Source organism: Paramisgurnus dabryanus, chromosome 20 (assembly GCF_030506205.2).
Source record: "Paramisgurnus dabryanus chromosome 20, PD_genome_1.1, whole genome shotgun sequence".
Classification (NCBI taxonomy): Eukaryota; Metazoa; Chordata; class Actinopteri; order Cypriniformes; family Cobitidae; genus Paramisgurnus; species Paramisgurnus dabryanus.
The window spans coordinates 15,247,088-15,263,255 of NC_133356.1; the positions used below are offsets into that span (position 1 = coordinate 15,247,088).

The 16,168-nt window shown below is 38.3% G+C and overlaps 1 protein-coding gene across 1 annotated transcript in view; it reads right to left on the reverse strand.

Annotated features, from left to right (window-relative positions):
- The window catches only part of tacc2 (transforming, acidic coiled-coil containing protein 2), a 70,161-nt gene that overhangs the window by 43,739 nt on the left and 10,254 nt on the right, over positions 1 to 16,168 (reverse strand). The window contains exons 2-4 of the mRNA XM_065296616.2: positions 12,202 to 12,431; positions 10,067 to 10,180; positions 901 to 7,323 (exon numbers count right to left, since the gene is read on the reverse strand). Coding sequence (XP_065152688.1) covers positions 901 to 7,323; positions 10,067 to 10,180; positions 12,202 to 12,431 — 6,767 coding nt within the window. The remainder of the gene's footprint in view (positions 1 to 900; positions 7,324 to 10,066; positions 10,181 to 12,201; positions 12,432 to 16,168) is intronic.

The following is a 16,168-nucleotide window of genomic DNA, read 5'->3' on the forward strand; positions in this document are numbered from 1 at the left end:
ATGTTTTGATATTCCTTCTGAATCTGATCTCTAACAAAATACCTTAACAAAAATTCTATTTTTTGCAAAAAAAAAAATTATTTTTGAAGAAACCTACCCATAGTTAAGAGGTTATAAATAGAGAACAAATGAAGATAGGATGAAATGTTTTTTCTTGTTTTGTTTGTTTGTTTGTTTGAAAGCATTGTTTATCAGCCTGATCTCATGATTTTCCGTGGGATAGTCACAGAATTTTTCGCTAATTAGTCCCTAGCATTCTCACGGATCTCCGCATTTTTCCGTGGCCCTGCTACAAACTGTCTTTTTCCGTGGCATTCTCACGGATTGGTTACTCAACTGTTTTGTCCTATTTTCTTACCATTTTTGCTTTGGTTTAGGGTTAGATTTACATGAAATGACATCCCTAACCAAACCCAACTCTAACCCCAACACCAGGCGACAATTGTTTAAAGTTAAGAAAATATAAAATAATAAATCAGAAAGAATTATATAAACCAATAGTTAAAGTGACATACTAACGCAAAAACACCAAATCTAACCCTAAACCGAAACGAAAATGGTTTGAAAATAGGAAAAAGCAGTTGAGTAACCAATCCTTGAGAATGCCACGGAAAAAGACAGTCTGTAGCAGGGTCACGGAAAAATGCGGAGATTCGTGAGAATGCCACGGAAAAACTAGCAAAAAATTCCGTGACTATCCCACGGAACTTTGTGAGATCAGGTTGTTTTTTATATATTTGTATGCTTATTTATTTATAGAAGAAAATTTTCCTGGAAGGCATTTTTTGAAACACTTGTGAAAATCACAAAAAATGCTGGCGGGCAACTTTTTAAAAAAGGGAATGAGTTAAAACAATTACAGATGTTTCTTTAAACGCAAACGCACATTAGCTGCAGTACCTGTTTTCTGCAGATCCACAGATGTCATCTTTGTGTTCTGCAGTGATCTGACACATGGCGGCTGATTCTTTCAATGCTCTGAGCCAATCAGAACACTCAGAATCGTTGATCGTACCTGAGCTCTCAGGTACAGAGATTACACTTGTGACCTGGCTGTCTAAACTCTTTATAACTTGTGATAGCTGTGCTTTTCCTTGGCCTGAACCCAGCAACCCATCTTCACTTTCTGACACACTGTTGCCTTCCTCTTTAACCTCAGTGTCATCTTTCTGTAAAGTGTTTTTGATTGGAAAGGATCCTATGTTATCAGTAGGGCTGTTTGCTGTGTCAGGATTTTGATCACTGCCAATTTCATGAAAAGATAGCACAACAGACTCAGTTGCCGGCTGACTAGACCGTTGATTGACCATGAGAGGGATCTGAAGGGAATCCTGGGTGTCAGTAAATAAAGAGACAGAAATCTTGGGACATAATGATGTTACATTGGCAGCAGCCTGTTTCATTTCTGTTTGTGTCTCATCTTTGGCTATGGCTTGCCTCTGATGTTCATCTTTAGATGTCCCCGCTTCAACAACAGGCTCTGGAGGCTTAAGATTAACCTCCATGTCCGTGTGCACATTTATCTCTGCTTTAATCATTTCTTCTCCCTGTTGACTTTTCTTCGAAAAGGTGTCTTCTGCTTTTACAGCACAGATTATGTTTTGAATATTCAAATGTTGTGCAGTACACTGTGTATCCTGATCCTCTGTTTTTTGGGTACAGTCTGGGAATTGCTCTGACAAATACTCATTAGGCTGTTTTGTCTTCAGAACTTCAGAATTGCAATTTAGAGATTCAGTGGGATCCACCGAGCGGCATGAACCTAAAATCTCTGCATCTCTGGAGTCCTGATCAACAGTTGTCTTTTTATCATCTTCAACATTTTCTGGGAGCACGGCGGGTGAAGTGTAAGTGGTGGTGATAGAAAGCTGCCTGTCAGTAGGTTGAGAACCTGACTCATTATGCTGAAAAGCAGAAGTTTCTAGAATTGAGATTTGTGCAACATCACTCTGTGAATCAAGTCTGATCGCATTGTCTCCATTGGGAACTGAACTCAAACACCGCCCATCTGTTTTATCTCCTGCTTCTTGGTGTAAGATGCTGGGACCGCTTGACTGATCTACGGGACATTCTAATTCTAACTTGGCATCTGGGATTTTGTTCCACAGATTCCCGTGCTTATCAGCAATGGTCTCCGAGATGACACATTCTGAACGGTTACTTTCCTGTAAGGCTAAAACAGCAAGCTCTTTAGTCTGTGTGTCCTGTTTTTCTGTAGCCAGTAATGACGTTAGTGACACTTCACTTTCTTCTTTTACTACCTTCTGTGTTTGGTTCGAGCTTTCTCTTGATGTACTTTCACCACAAACAGGATATGGGCTGTTCTCACTACATAGATCTGTTGTTTGTACGCTCTGCTGTTCATTCTGTAGACCAGTAATGTCGACTATAAGATGTGTTTTATTACCTTCCTGCACTGTGGAACTCTCTGATGTGCCGTTTAAGGAACTTTGAGCTTTTGCGGTGCAGCTCACAATCACTTTCTCTTGATTTTCACTTGCCTCAGCATCTGCATAATTATTGGCATCAGCATTTTCATTTCTTTTATCTGTATTCTCCTCCACCTCTAATATTGCTTCTGGAGCGGTGCTCATGAACACCTGTTGCTGATGGAGCTCCTGGGACGGTGAAAATAACAAATTTGATTGGCTTAAGGTTGGATGAATACCCAAGTCTTCCTCTTTACACCCTTTTGAGGTTAAAGCAGGATCAGTGTTATTTTCTTCGTTAAGGTCATCCGCATTTTTTAACTCCTCTTTCTGTCCATCTGTTTCATCGACATTTCGCCCAGGTTTTACAGTAGTCTCATCCTTTTTTTGATATGTATGTGCACTATCTAAGTCCTTTTTGCATGTATTTTCTGCTTGTTCTTTTAATGCTGTCTGACTCCTTTGGTTTTGCTTGTTTCCTTCCTCCTCTGAGCCATTTTTTGCACTGGAAAATTGTCCCTGAGGTTCGTTCACACACTCCTTGTTTGATTCTCCTCCCATCACTGGCATGAATGCATCATTTGTATCTAATGATACATGATGAGCAGGTTCCTTAGACATTTCAGGCAATTCGGTTTTGATGCCATCATTGAGACTTGTCACAGTCGATTGAGAACTAAGTGACTCATCAGTACAGGTTGTTTCTAAAGAGACTGAAACATTTTGCATATCGGTAATCGACTGTAACTCTTTGGCTACTGATGTTGAGCTTACATGACCAGAGGAAAGATCTGACAGTAGTGTTACAGCTGGTTTGGGATCAGTGATATTTGATATTGAAAAAGAGACATTTTCATCACTACAAATATGAGATGAGTGCAATAGAGATTGGCTATTTTGCTCATCGCCCTGAACAGCCGTGCCAACCTCTGCTTTAATATTCGTAGGTACACCACTTAAATCTTTCTCATTTTCAGAATTTAAATATTCACTCTTTTCTTTTATACCAATATCAGTCTCACTCTCATTCCTTTCTGCATTTTTATCGGTTTCTGGGCTCTCTGATGCTAACAGTAAACCACATGCCTGTTTTGGACTATCAGCCGTGAGCAGAATGGATTCAGATGAAGTTGCAACTTCCTGTGCGGAGACACAAACAATGTATGACTGATAATCTGCATTTTTTTCTTCAAGAAACTTTTCGTTTGCATCACTTCTCTCCCCTTTAAAGTCCTTTACAGCCTCTGTATGGGAATCACATACACAGTCTACACTGCAGTGCTCCCCAGCTCCTCCTAAAGCAATATCACGGTCATAAATGTCCTCACAGTGACTCAGCATCGGGCCTGGAGTCTTTAGTACAATGACGGGCACATCCCTGGCATCACTGTTGGTGCTTTGTGCGCTGTTTGAGGAAAGATCTCTTTGTGCTGGAACTGAAGTCTCTGCAGTAGTAGGAGAGGGGACCGGCTTGTCATCAGCATCCGCTGCAGCACTTGTCATCCCTCCATCACTCAGCTGTGATTCAGTCTCACAGGACAGTTTGTCTGGGTATTCATCTGCTTTCGGCAGAATTTGCATCTCTGTATTAGGCTGTTCGGTGTTTGATTTCATGTCTGGTTGAGATAAACACGTAGTATTGATCACACCCGGGCAAGTGGTGTCTGTGTCTGAAGACATGGAGGTGGATTTTACCTGTGGCTTATCTTCACATGTATACTGTTCCGACCCCAGATTGTCATTTATAAGGATTTCTGAATTATCTGGACATGTTTTTTGGACAGTTTCAGCTGAAACACATCTTACTGATTCATCACTCTTTCCATTCGGTTCTTTAGTGGCTAGCTGTTCATCGCCTACAGCGATTTCGGCTCCTACACAATTCACAGCGGGGCTGTCCTTTTGACTTGTATTCTCTTGTAAAGAAACATGTTGTGGTATAATGCTTTTCTTCTCGGTGGATACCGACTCATTTTCATCGTTTGGAGTGATCTGGGTAACACTGACAGATTCCTTAATTTTCTGCTTTTCTTTAACGTCTTTCAGAGTTCCATTACTCACACTTGAAACACTGGTGCTCTCACCTGCAGCTGACTGTGATACAGATATAACAGGACGCTTTTTGATGATGTCATCTGTCACTTTTCCACTTTCGTCAGAACTACCAATAATTACACCAAAATTTTCTTGAAAATCATTAATGTCTTGAGTGGTATATCCATCTTTGCTGCTTTTCCGCTCTTGACATGTCATTTCCACATGTTCCTTTTTGTCTTCCTGCTTTTCATTTTTTTCCTCAAAGGCAATAGGTTTATTATTTGCACCCTGAGAGTTTTCTCCCCCAGTTTTCTGCAGGTTTGCAATCGGAGGTGGTTTGCTTGTGTTGAGAAAACCTTCAAAGTTAAAGCTTGACTCTCTAACTGGATGACGTAGTTTCTCAAACACCATCAAAGGGGGCAGAGAAGCACATTTAGTCATTTGGCATTTCAACGCTGCATCCTTTTGGCCCCCGGTTTCTGTTTTCAATGCAATTTCATTCATATTCTTCATGCTTAGCTTAAGTGATTCGTCTTCAATTGCAGTACTTACAGCTTGATTTTGCTGATGTGTGTCTGTCTTGATCTCTGCGTCGCTGTTTGCGATCTCAGTTTGTGAAGAGCTCTGTACCTGTTGATCGCTGGCTTGCGCTGCGAGTACGTCCGTTTCAGAAAAGACAGCTGGTGGGAGTAAACTATCACTGCCTGATGGACTCAAATACGCCTCTGCCTCTTTCTGCTCTTCGGCTGTTTTCGTGTTGTTTAAGTGGAAACGAGGAGGGGGTGGATTGATGGAGTCGCAGTCGTTTGTTCTTTTGATGGTCAGAGCAGATGAAGCCGTGTCAGCTGTGACAGAAGGGGTGAGGTCACTCTCATCATGCGTTGCTGTTAGCGATGCTGTGATGCTGTGGGATGAATCTGCCTCAGTCAGTGACAATCTGCCGGCATGGGCTGCATTCTGTGCTCCGCCTTTACTTTGCTCTTTCCCCTCCTCATCACTCCCTTTTTTCTCTCCCTCTCCCATTCTCTCTGTTGATTGGGAGCTCTCTTCCTTCCAGTCACATGTTTCCGGGACGTCTGGAGAGGAAATGGTGACCAGGGCTTTGTCCTCTGTGCCGACTGAGCTTGTATCCTCGTCTCCGGCTGGTGAGAGTACGATCGGCAGACCCCCTCCCTTCTCTTCACTCTCCAACGAGTTATGTGGCATTCTGCTGTCACAGCTCTTCTTAGCCACTTCTTCTTTCTCTTCCAATCTCTGAACAGGTGAGCTATTAATCTTTGGAAAAATGGTGCATATTCGCTCCTGCGTTCCTGATTGCAGCAGGTCCGAATCTAAATCTGACGTATCTCTCTCTGCTGCCTCTACTATTATTGCGGCACTTTGGTACGCATCACCTCTTTTCTCTCCCTCGCATTCCTGCCTCGTGGGTGTCGTTTGCAAAAACGAATCGGCAGCTGAAATCCATTCAAGGGCACTCTCGTCCTCCTCCTCTTCTCCTGCACCAGTTCGGCTCAGAGAGTGTGAATTCCCCCACAGTGGCGTGTGCACGCCAGCTCCACCGCTTACAGGAGGTCCATTCCCCTGTTCTAGCAAACATGTTTGTAAATCACGACTCCCTGTGGGCTCATGTCCAGAGGCAGCATGGCCAAAATCAATCACAACAGCAGATGCAACGGATAAATTTTTCTCATGTTTGACTTCCACGATCGAACAGTGGTTGTGGTGTATTGTTTCTTGGTCTGATATTGATCTGCAGTGGCCATCTGTCCACTTCTGGTCATCGTGTTGCTCAAGCCCCCCCTGTGGGGAGTGCAGAATCGGGGCAGGGGGAGCCCCGGATTGGGAAAGATGAGCTTGGTGAGTGTCAGGTTTTGGTGATGGAGAACAGATGGGCTGTTTATCTTCACAACTCAGTCCTAATTTTGTTCTTTGATTGTTTGGGCTTGATTGTACTTTTAAGTTCGTTTCTTTCTGTCCACAGATCTGCTTCTGTGTCCCTGACTCCACCTGTTTCTGTATGTTTGGTTTTGGTTCCAAGTTTAACAACATTTCCCCAGTGTGTGTATCAGTAAGCGTGGTTAAATCACTCATTAACTGAGCATGTGTTTCTATTTTCACATCTGCATTTGTCTTTTGAACAATCTGTGTATCTTTTGCAGACCACGCTACTTTATTCACAGGATTTGCTTCTTGAGTGATGGAAATCCTGTCTGAACCTTTCAATCCTTTTGTGCTTTCAGCCTCTATACTGTACATTAAAGAGCACATATCTTGTGTTAACTGATCCTGGATAAGTGTTTGCATTGCTGCTTCACTCTCTGATGCTGTGTGGGTACCTGTCCACATACTCTCTATCGTTTCTTGATCTGGTATGTATTCAGCAGTGTCTATTTTTGTCTCTATCTCTGACTTAGTTTGCTTTTTTGGATCTGACAGTTGGCTAGCTTCCTCACTATGGTTTTCCATGATGCTATTTCCTAAATCAGTTCTGACTGCACCTGTATTACTTTTCTTCTTTCCCAGTATATAGTCCCTAAAGCTAAACACTTCCACTTCACCTGCCGATGACACATTTTTGTGCACTACATCGCTTTGATCGCTTTGTGAAGATGATCCAGGATCCTTTTGGTCAGGCAGGGCAACTGAGAAACTCCTGTCCATATCACCTGCACTCCAGGTGTCTGCATGTGAGGACATGCCCAGAACAGCCATTTGGTTCTCGCATTCCTTAAAAGCTTCCTCAAGTTCGAAATCCATTTCAGCCAAAGGCTTGAGAGATGATACATTTTCCTGAGCTGTGCTTGACTGGGCCTGGTGCTCCAATGGGCTCGCAGTAGAGACTTGGTCAGCGTCATAGCTATTCAGGATTCACCAAAAGAGAGTGTTGGAGACGTTACAATGTATCTGATCTGAGTAACATTCAGTTTCTCATTTCACACCGGGCCAAAAACTCACACTAATGCCAGGATGAAAGTTCATGCATGGCCAAAACTAAATGCATTACCATATAAAGGGCAGGAAACCAAACACACATACTACAAATATTTCTTCAAAAGGAAGCATAGCCTACTCTTGAATAGTACAAATCAATTGCACTCATGCATATTTTTCATTCCTGATATTTCTAAATAAATTTTTAATGCTGAAATTAAAGTATTAGCTATGTAACAGCCTTCACAGAAATCCAAAGCATTAGTTCATTTAAAAAAAAATAATAATCCAGATAATTTACTCAACACCATGTCATCCAAAATGTTGATGTCTTTCTTTGTTCAGTAGAGAAGAAATTATGATTTTGAGGAAAACATTCCAGGATTTTTCTCATTTTAATGGACTTTAATGGACCCCAACACTTAACAGTTTTAATGCATTTTAAAATTGCAGTTTCAAAGGACTCTAAACAATCTCAAACGAGGCATAAGGGTCTTATCTAGCGAAACTATTGTCATTTTTGGCAAGAAAAATAAAAAATATGCACTTTTAAACCACAACTTCTCGTCATCCTCCGGTTCTGTGACGCGCCAGCACAACCTCACGTAATACATCATCACATCAAGAGGTCATGGATGACGTATCGAAACTACTCCCCAGTGTTTACAAGTGTGGAGAAAGAGGACCGTTCCCACGTTGTTGTATGTGGAATGATACTAATTAATGTCTTTGTGTCAGTTTATTGTTTAAAAAGGTCCGCAAATGTGCGTTTCGTATTTGTAACACGTGACCTTTCCACGTCATTACGCAATTACGTGATGTAGCTCTGGCGCGTCACACAGCCGGAGAAAGAAGAGAAGTTGTGATTTAAAAGTGCATATTTTTTATTTTTCTTGCCAAAAATGACAATGGTTTCACTAGATAAGATCGTTTAGAGTCCTTTGAAGCTGCAATTTTAAACTGCATTAAAATTGTTAAGTGTTGGGGTCCATTAAAGTCCATTAAAATTAGAAAAATCCTGGAATGTTTTTTCCTGAAATAATTGAACGACTGAACAAAGAAAGACATCAACATTTTGGATGACATGGTGGTGAGTAAATTATCTGGATTTATTTTAAGAAAATGGACTAATCCTTTAAGCTGTTCAGAGCAAGGTTAATGCATCACTGCTTTCATCATCCATTAGTGGACCAGCATCAAACTACCTACTTATGATCCGAACAACAATCAAAAAATGTACAAAATGTGCATTTTTTACTTATTACAGCCGACACTTCAGAGCCTGGGGTAAAATAGTTCATGTTTTAGGAGCCAAAACACAGTATCATACAAATTAAATAGTTACAGCTGATCTAACATGACAGCCACGCTTCCCCACACTGCCGATTCTCCCTGACCTTAGTGTATTTCTCCCTGTGTCTCGTGTTTAAAACAGTTAGGCTGCTTACCTAACATTTATGCCTGTCATTTACTACAATAAATCTATCAATCATCCTCACTCCAAAGGGAAACAAATGAGAGAGGAAAAAGCCAAATGATTCTTCTTTCTGATTGGACCATAGAGGTCATGTGACCTGCCAGCCTGTTGATATACTGTACACTCTAAAAATAGCTGAGTTAAAAACAACACAATCTGTTTTATTTTGGGGACAACACAAACTTGACACATCCCTGTGTTGTTATTATTGGAACAACACATTTTGTGTTACATTCAACTTTTAATGTGTTGTCCATTTTATTTGTTTTGCATAATGTGTAAAATATAAACACATCATTTTTTTAGTGTAGACTGTACAATACATGACAAAGGTTTCAACCATGCAGTCTGTTTCTTTATTTAGTAAATGATTATGACTGGAGCTGCCACTCCTATACAGAAAAAAGTTCAAAACCATTCCCTGGCATAACTGGAAAGTGGGATAACTGTAGTGTACATACTGTACTGTAGTTATGTGTGCATGTGTATATGCTAAGACTTGAGGCCTTTGCCATATGCCTGCATGAATTACTGAACTGCAGCCACTCCTTAAAGTGCGGTCAGGCAACGTTTAAATACCCACAGTCCACTGATTGTAAATAAAGCAGATTTGAGCCCTTACTACAAGTAGCAACATAATACTAAAAGTACAATAAATACCTAGTTTATTGCCGAGTTTACGTCAAACAAAGAAGGGCAGTGCTGAAAAAGCAAACATAATGAATATCATCAAAACATGTCAAGTAGGAACGTAGATCTCATCCATCTGTGTCAGTGCAATCCTATGCAATTACAACCATATGTGACTGCATGTCGATGACTGTCTCAACACGAAACAACTGACACAGTCTGAACACGCACACAAAACAACCATACACACCACATTTAAACACGGTTTCCTGTTCACGCTGTAGATCGATCTGGTAAGCCATACACTTTCACCTCATGCAAGTGTGTTAAAGGGCCACTGCAGCTGTCACAAGTCACAAACCAACCACTAGTTTAGTTCACAGCAAAACAGCTCAATCAAATTTTAAGCCTACAGCAAAGTGATGCCACGTCAATAGCCACACAAAATGAAGGAAGAGAGATATCACCATATTAAAATTTTAGAAAATGTTTGGCCAAATTTAGCTTTGTAATATTTGGAGTGATATCTCTCGGTCTCCATTTTTATGATTTTTTCGGTTACCTCTTCATGAGGCCCACTACAGGTGGACTGGCCTCCATGTAGTGCTGTAAACCTGCCAGCAGAGGGTTGGCAGTGGTCTCATTCTTCATCTCACCTGAGCCCACCTGACCACTGCTATACAGATACACACATGCACAGATAAACACCCATGAATGTAGAACATGAGCCAATTAACACATTAAACCAGAGGCGTTCACTTAAAGAAGATTAAATAAATGAGAGAGGTTTAAAAGGAATCTGAGATGTCAGATGCTTTTGTAAAAGCGCAAACATTAGGTCCATATATACCTTGTGCATTATAAGAATAAATTGTGAGAAACTCACAACATGCTTACAAATGAAATTACGGTGAATTTACAAATTCAATTTACATTGCAATTATTCTCAGAGTCAGTACTTTTTAATGTTTTCCAGTAAAACAAGATACAATTCTTGAGAAGCAAAACTGTGTACCCAATCCCTGTTATTTTCATGTTTTCTGCATTAATCTTGAGGTTTAAAGGGACAGTTCACCCAAATATGAAAATGATGTCATCATCAACCTCATGTTGTTACAAACCTGTATACATTTCTTTGTTTTGATAAACACAAATGAAGATATTTTGAGGAATGTTTGTAACCAAATCGATTGAAATCGATTGATCAGAAGCCCCATTGACTTCCATAGTATTCTTTTTCCTACTATGGATGTCAATGGGGCTTCTGATTGGTAAATGATGACAGAATGTTAAATTTTGGGTGAACTATCCCTTTAAGCTTAAAAATATATTCTTTGACATTCCCCATAATATTAATGCAAGTTTAATTATTTTTTGTAACATATTTACTTATTATTAATAATGTTTATATATTTTAACTAGAGCTGGGCATAGATTAATCTAGATTAATCTCATACAAAATAAAAGTAATTTTTTGCATAACATATGAGTTTGTGCTGTGTGTAATTATTATGTTTCTATAAAAACACACACATTCATGTATGTATTTAAGAAACATTTACATGTGTATATATATTTAATCATATTTTTATATATTCTAAATTATATATAAATTAAAAAACGATATTTAAATAAAACATTTCTTAAATGTATATATATATATATATGTATGTGTGTGTGTTTAAATATACATAATATTTACACACATTACAAACTCATATATTATGCAAAAAATTATTTTTATTTTGTAAGAGATTAATCTAGATTAATCTATGCCCAGCCCTAATTTTAACAAATCAATAAACTTTTAATAGAGTATATACAGGCCATACTAGAAATGTTACACTCTATTAACAGCCATGAAATGTTATGTTTACATTTTTTTTAAGACTACTTTCACATATCTAAGTAGCTTCAAAAGTTGCTTAGAATTGTTTTGTGATTTCTACAAGATTCAATCTGTATCCAGCTGTTGTTTTAACTAATTATTAAAATCAAAATATTAAGCCTTCTCATTAAAATGTAAATTTCTTTTCAGAGGAATGTGTCTGGGCTGTACAACCTACAACTGGCAGGATTTGCAACTCTTCTGTAGTTCAGCCAGTTATCCGTTCAGTCAAATTTTCCATAGAAATGAGTCAGACATTAATGCACATTCACACAGCGTGTATCCAGTTAACAGAGTACAAGGAAGAGAACAAACACAAGCGCAAGTTGTGTATTTTGCTGTGATTGTGAAATATTAATAGTGCATATACGGTGAGACAGAATTGAGAAAGTGTCAGAGTCTAAAAATCTAATCTGTAGTTTTCAGTTTCAAGACTGAAATAAACTACAACAGACAAATATTATCACATTAAATTCTAGAGGTCATGGAAATGATCATTCTAAAAATACTTTAACTTGACAGGATATATAAAAGATGTGAATAGTTTTCCAAAAGCAGCGCTTATCATGTTGAAACTTGCCCCTTGCTATTTGATTACATCAAAGTTCTCCTTAGGAAATGTTTGTGTCAATTTTATGCAAGTTGCTTTACATGCATGAGCATAAGCAACTGGAAAATCCAGTTTATACTGGTAACTAACTACATGGTAACTGTTTTCTATCTGATCTAACTTAAAACCACCAAAACCAGCTACCATGCATCAACTTTTCCAGCAGGGAGCAAAAAAAGATTCAAAATAAGACGTTTACCCAAGTGAGGATCCCCAGGTTAGATTGAGTTCAGTGCTGAGGTCAATGCTGGGCAGCAGGTCATGAGGAAACTCAAGCTCTTCTTTGTCTTCGTCCTCCTGTCTTCGCTGCTTGTCTTCCTCATCAGACACCTGTGGCTCCGCTGTGGCTGAATCAGTGCGGACAGATCCGTTCTCTGCACCGTTACTCTTCTCCTTTACTGGGCTCACCTCATCATTGTGAACTGCAGCCTGAGAAAAACAATAAAAGCCATTAGAGTGCAAACTGATATCTAGTGTTTACTGAGATCAGTATCACCCAGTTGCACATACCTAAATATGTTCACTTACCAAACAAGTTTGTTGAATAACTTAAAATAATTAAATACTTGTGACTTGTAATTATTTTCAGGTTTCTTTTCACACTCATGCTCACTCACAAAATATTTGCTTAAAGAAAAAAAAACACACCCACTTATTTTATAAAAAAACATGAGGTGAGCAACTCCAAACTACACACCCTGATCATTTGTCATTGTGCCTTCAGAATGTTTACACGAATCTCAAAAAAAAAGTGTTTTATAGTCAATCCCCTATATCGTACTGCAAATTAGGGATCCGTTCAGACACGTTTTCCCCCCTCACACACACATAGGAATGAAAAAATGGATATTAATGGGCATAAACTAACATGGATGTAACAGGTTTTACTATGTTGTCCAGATCACAAAAAATAGCCTTCAGCTAAATAGACATTCACAAACCACTTCAAACACATAATTGCATATTTACATTTTGAAGCAGTTGGTAAAAAGTCCACAGTACTAAAAATTAAACCCCTAATCTTTGTTGCAAGTGTGATAAAGATACAGCAGGTTCATCTAAAACTACTTTAATTAAATGTTTAATTGTTATAAATTATTATTAAACATTTTGTCCACCGGTAGAGATTTTGGACGATCTCTCTATCGAGGTTACGCGCCCACATCAAGTTGCTGGGCGCATGGTCACGAAAAGTTTGTACATGTATTTAAGCACCGCAGTTATAAAACAAGTGATTTTAAGCCGTTGAAACACAAACAACAGAGATATAAACGGTTTCAGCAGTAACTACATAAACAAGCGGCTTTCATGGAAAACACGTAACTTCCGGTAAACTCCGCTAATAATAAATAACAGCAAAGTCCTTTTAAAGCAGTTTATTTATATAACAAGCAAAATAAACAACACGTACATTACCTAGGAAACCAAAACGTGTTATTTTCGATGAGGTACTTCTTCAAGAGTTCAGTTTAGCAACTAGTCAGACCATTAAACAAACAGAAACCGGAATTAGAGTTCCGACCAGACGCGTAATCACGTCACCGCACATCACTTGCCGCTTATCCCATGCTCATTAAATGATTAGTCCATTTTCTTAAAAAAATCCAGATAATTTACTCACCACCATGTCATCCGAAATGTTGATGTCTCTTTGTTCAGTCTAGAAGAAATTATGTTTTTTGAGGAAAACATTCCAGGATTTTTCTCATTTTAATGGACTTTAATGGACCCCAATACTTAATGCAGTTTAAAATTGCAGTTTCAAAGGACTCTTAACGATCTCCAACGAGGCATAAGGGTCTTATCTAGTGAAACGATTGTCATTTTTGGCAAGAAAAAAAAATGCACTTTTAAACTACAACTTCTCTTCTATCTCCGGTCATGTGATGCGCCAGCGCGACCTCACGTAATACGTCATCACGTCAAGAGGTCACGATGACATATGCGAAACTACGCCCCAGTGTTTACAAGTGTGGAGAAAGTTGACCGTTCCGAAGTTGTTGTATGTGGAATGATACTAATTAATGTCTTTGTGTCAGTTTATTGTTTAAAATGGTCCGTAAATGTGCGTTTCATATATGTAACACGAGACCTTTCCACAACATTGCAATTACATGAGGTTGCGCTGGCCGGAGATAGACGAGAAGTTGTAGTTTAAAAGTGCATATTTTTATTTTTATTGTCAAAAATGACAATCGTTTCGCTAGATAAGACCCTTATGCCTCGTTTGGGTTCATTTAGAGTCTTTTGAAACTCCGTCGAAACTGCAATTTTGAAAAACTGCATCAAAACTGTTATGTGTCCATTAAAATGACAAAAATCCTGGAATGTTTTCCTCAAAAAACATAATTTCTCCTTAACTGAACCAAGAAACATCAACATTTTGGATGACATGGTGGTGAGTAAATTATCTGGATTTTTTTAAGAAAATGGACTAATCCTTAAAGTTCTTAAGCATTTTTGCCGCTGCCTAAAATACACATGCATCAAAATTCCTCATAAGCACAACCGTTTAGGGCTTAAGAGAAAGTAAACAGCTAAAAGAACAAACGCATGTGTAACAGTATATTAGATCCGGACTTTGGTCTTAAAGGGGAAGTTACCTAATTTTGCTCCCGTCTGTCACTCATGTTAATCAAAAAGCATTGAGAGAAAATCTCATATATTATTATTATTATTATTAATCATTCTGTCACCACTAACTGTTTATCTTCAGTGAGCTTGAGTTTTGTTCGTTTTATTTTTTTATATTTTCATAACACAAAAACCTTATTAAAAGATAAACAAAAATTAATCCTATCATGATATAAAATTTTGGTCATATCGCTCACACATTAGTTTAACAGCTCTGATAGCTTTTATATAGTTAATGACCTCATCAGTTTAAAAGCAACATGTTGGTCACATAAAAAGCTTAATGTAAGAATAGGTTAGCAAACCTATTTTTGCCAAGAACTATTATTCCTGAAAAGATCAAAGAGAACAAACATAAAAATGACATCACACACTAAAGTCATAAATGTTTTTTCCTCTTATCATTTGTGTAATAAATACTTTGTAAGAACACTTATCCCTTTAAAATACACTCATTGACAGACAGTATGATTCACAGACAAGCCTTTGTAAAGTTAAAGAGGATCATGTTTCACGCTCATGGGAACAAAAGTCACATTAGAGGTGCATTACAGAAACCCCCACATCCATTGACCATTGTTTTCATCATCATTGACTACTACACACACATGCATACAAAATTACACAGAGCTTTAAGACATTTATGTATTAATGCACTGATACACAACATTCACAGGCACAAACATCACTCAATTCAAATCAGGGCACGGTATCAAATTAAACATCCTCTTTCAACTGCAGACAATCCTAAGGGATCAATTTCCATTCACTTTTTAGTGACCTAATTTGTTCACCAAACCAGGAATACATGCTGTTTAATAGTGACAGGTGACTGGCTGAAATTAGACAAATTTATGTTTTCCACAGAAAACAGCAACACTCCTGAAGAACAGGATGCATTTCTTACATCGGAAAAATCACTGGTATTCCTACTGTGTTTCTAACTATCTCTCTCTCTCCTTCAGCACCTGGGTTGCTCCCAAGCAAATGCTAAGACCTGCTATAAGATTCCTCCATCAACCTGAGGATTCATTTACACACATTCAGAGTAGAAAACAAGGACTTTTGTGTGATTTGGAATGTTGTAAACTTATTAAAATCACAACTTTTTCATTTTTAGGAAATAACCCAAAATTGTAGTTTTAAAAGATTTACAATTAATTTTTTTAAAGTTAATACTTTGTGTGGTGTAAAAAGAGATGTGATGCTTTCTAGCTGACTTATACCCCCTGCCTGCACAATAATTTCTTTAGGCTAGAGATGCATCGATATATCGGCCAATGATCGACATTGGTCAAAAGAAGTAAAGTTTAAAAACAGCCGATAGTCATGGCTGATATAACCTGTCAATCAAAAGAGAACAGGTAAATGCAATAAAACTCTAAAAAACACGCTAGTTTAATATTTAATTTTAATGGTCATTATGAATGAATAACATTCAGAACATTTAACCTTTGAAATTAGTTAATTCAAGCCAATATAACCACCAAACTATCTGTATTGGCAGATATCCTTCCGAATAGTCGGATATC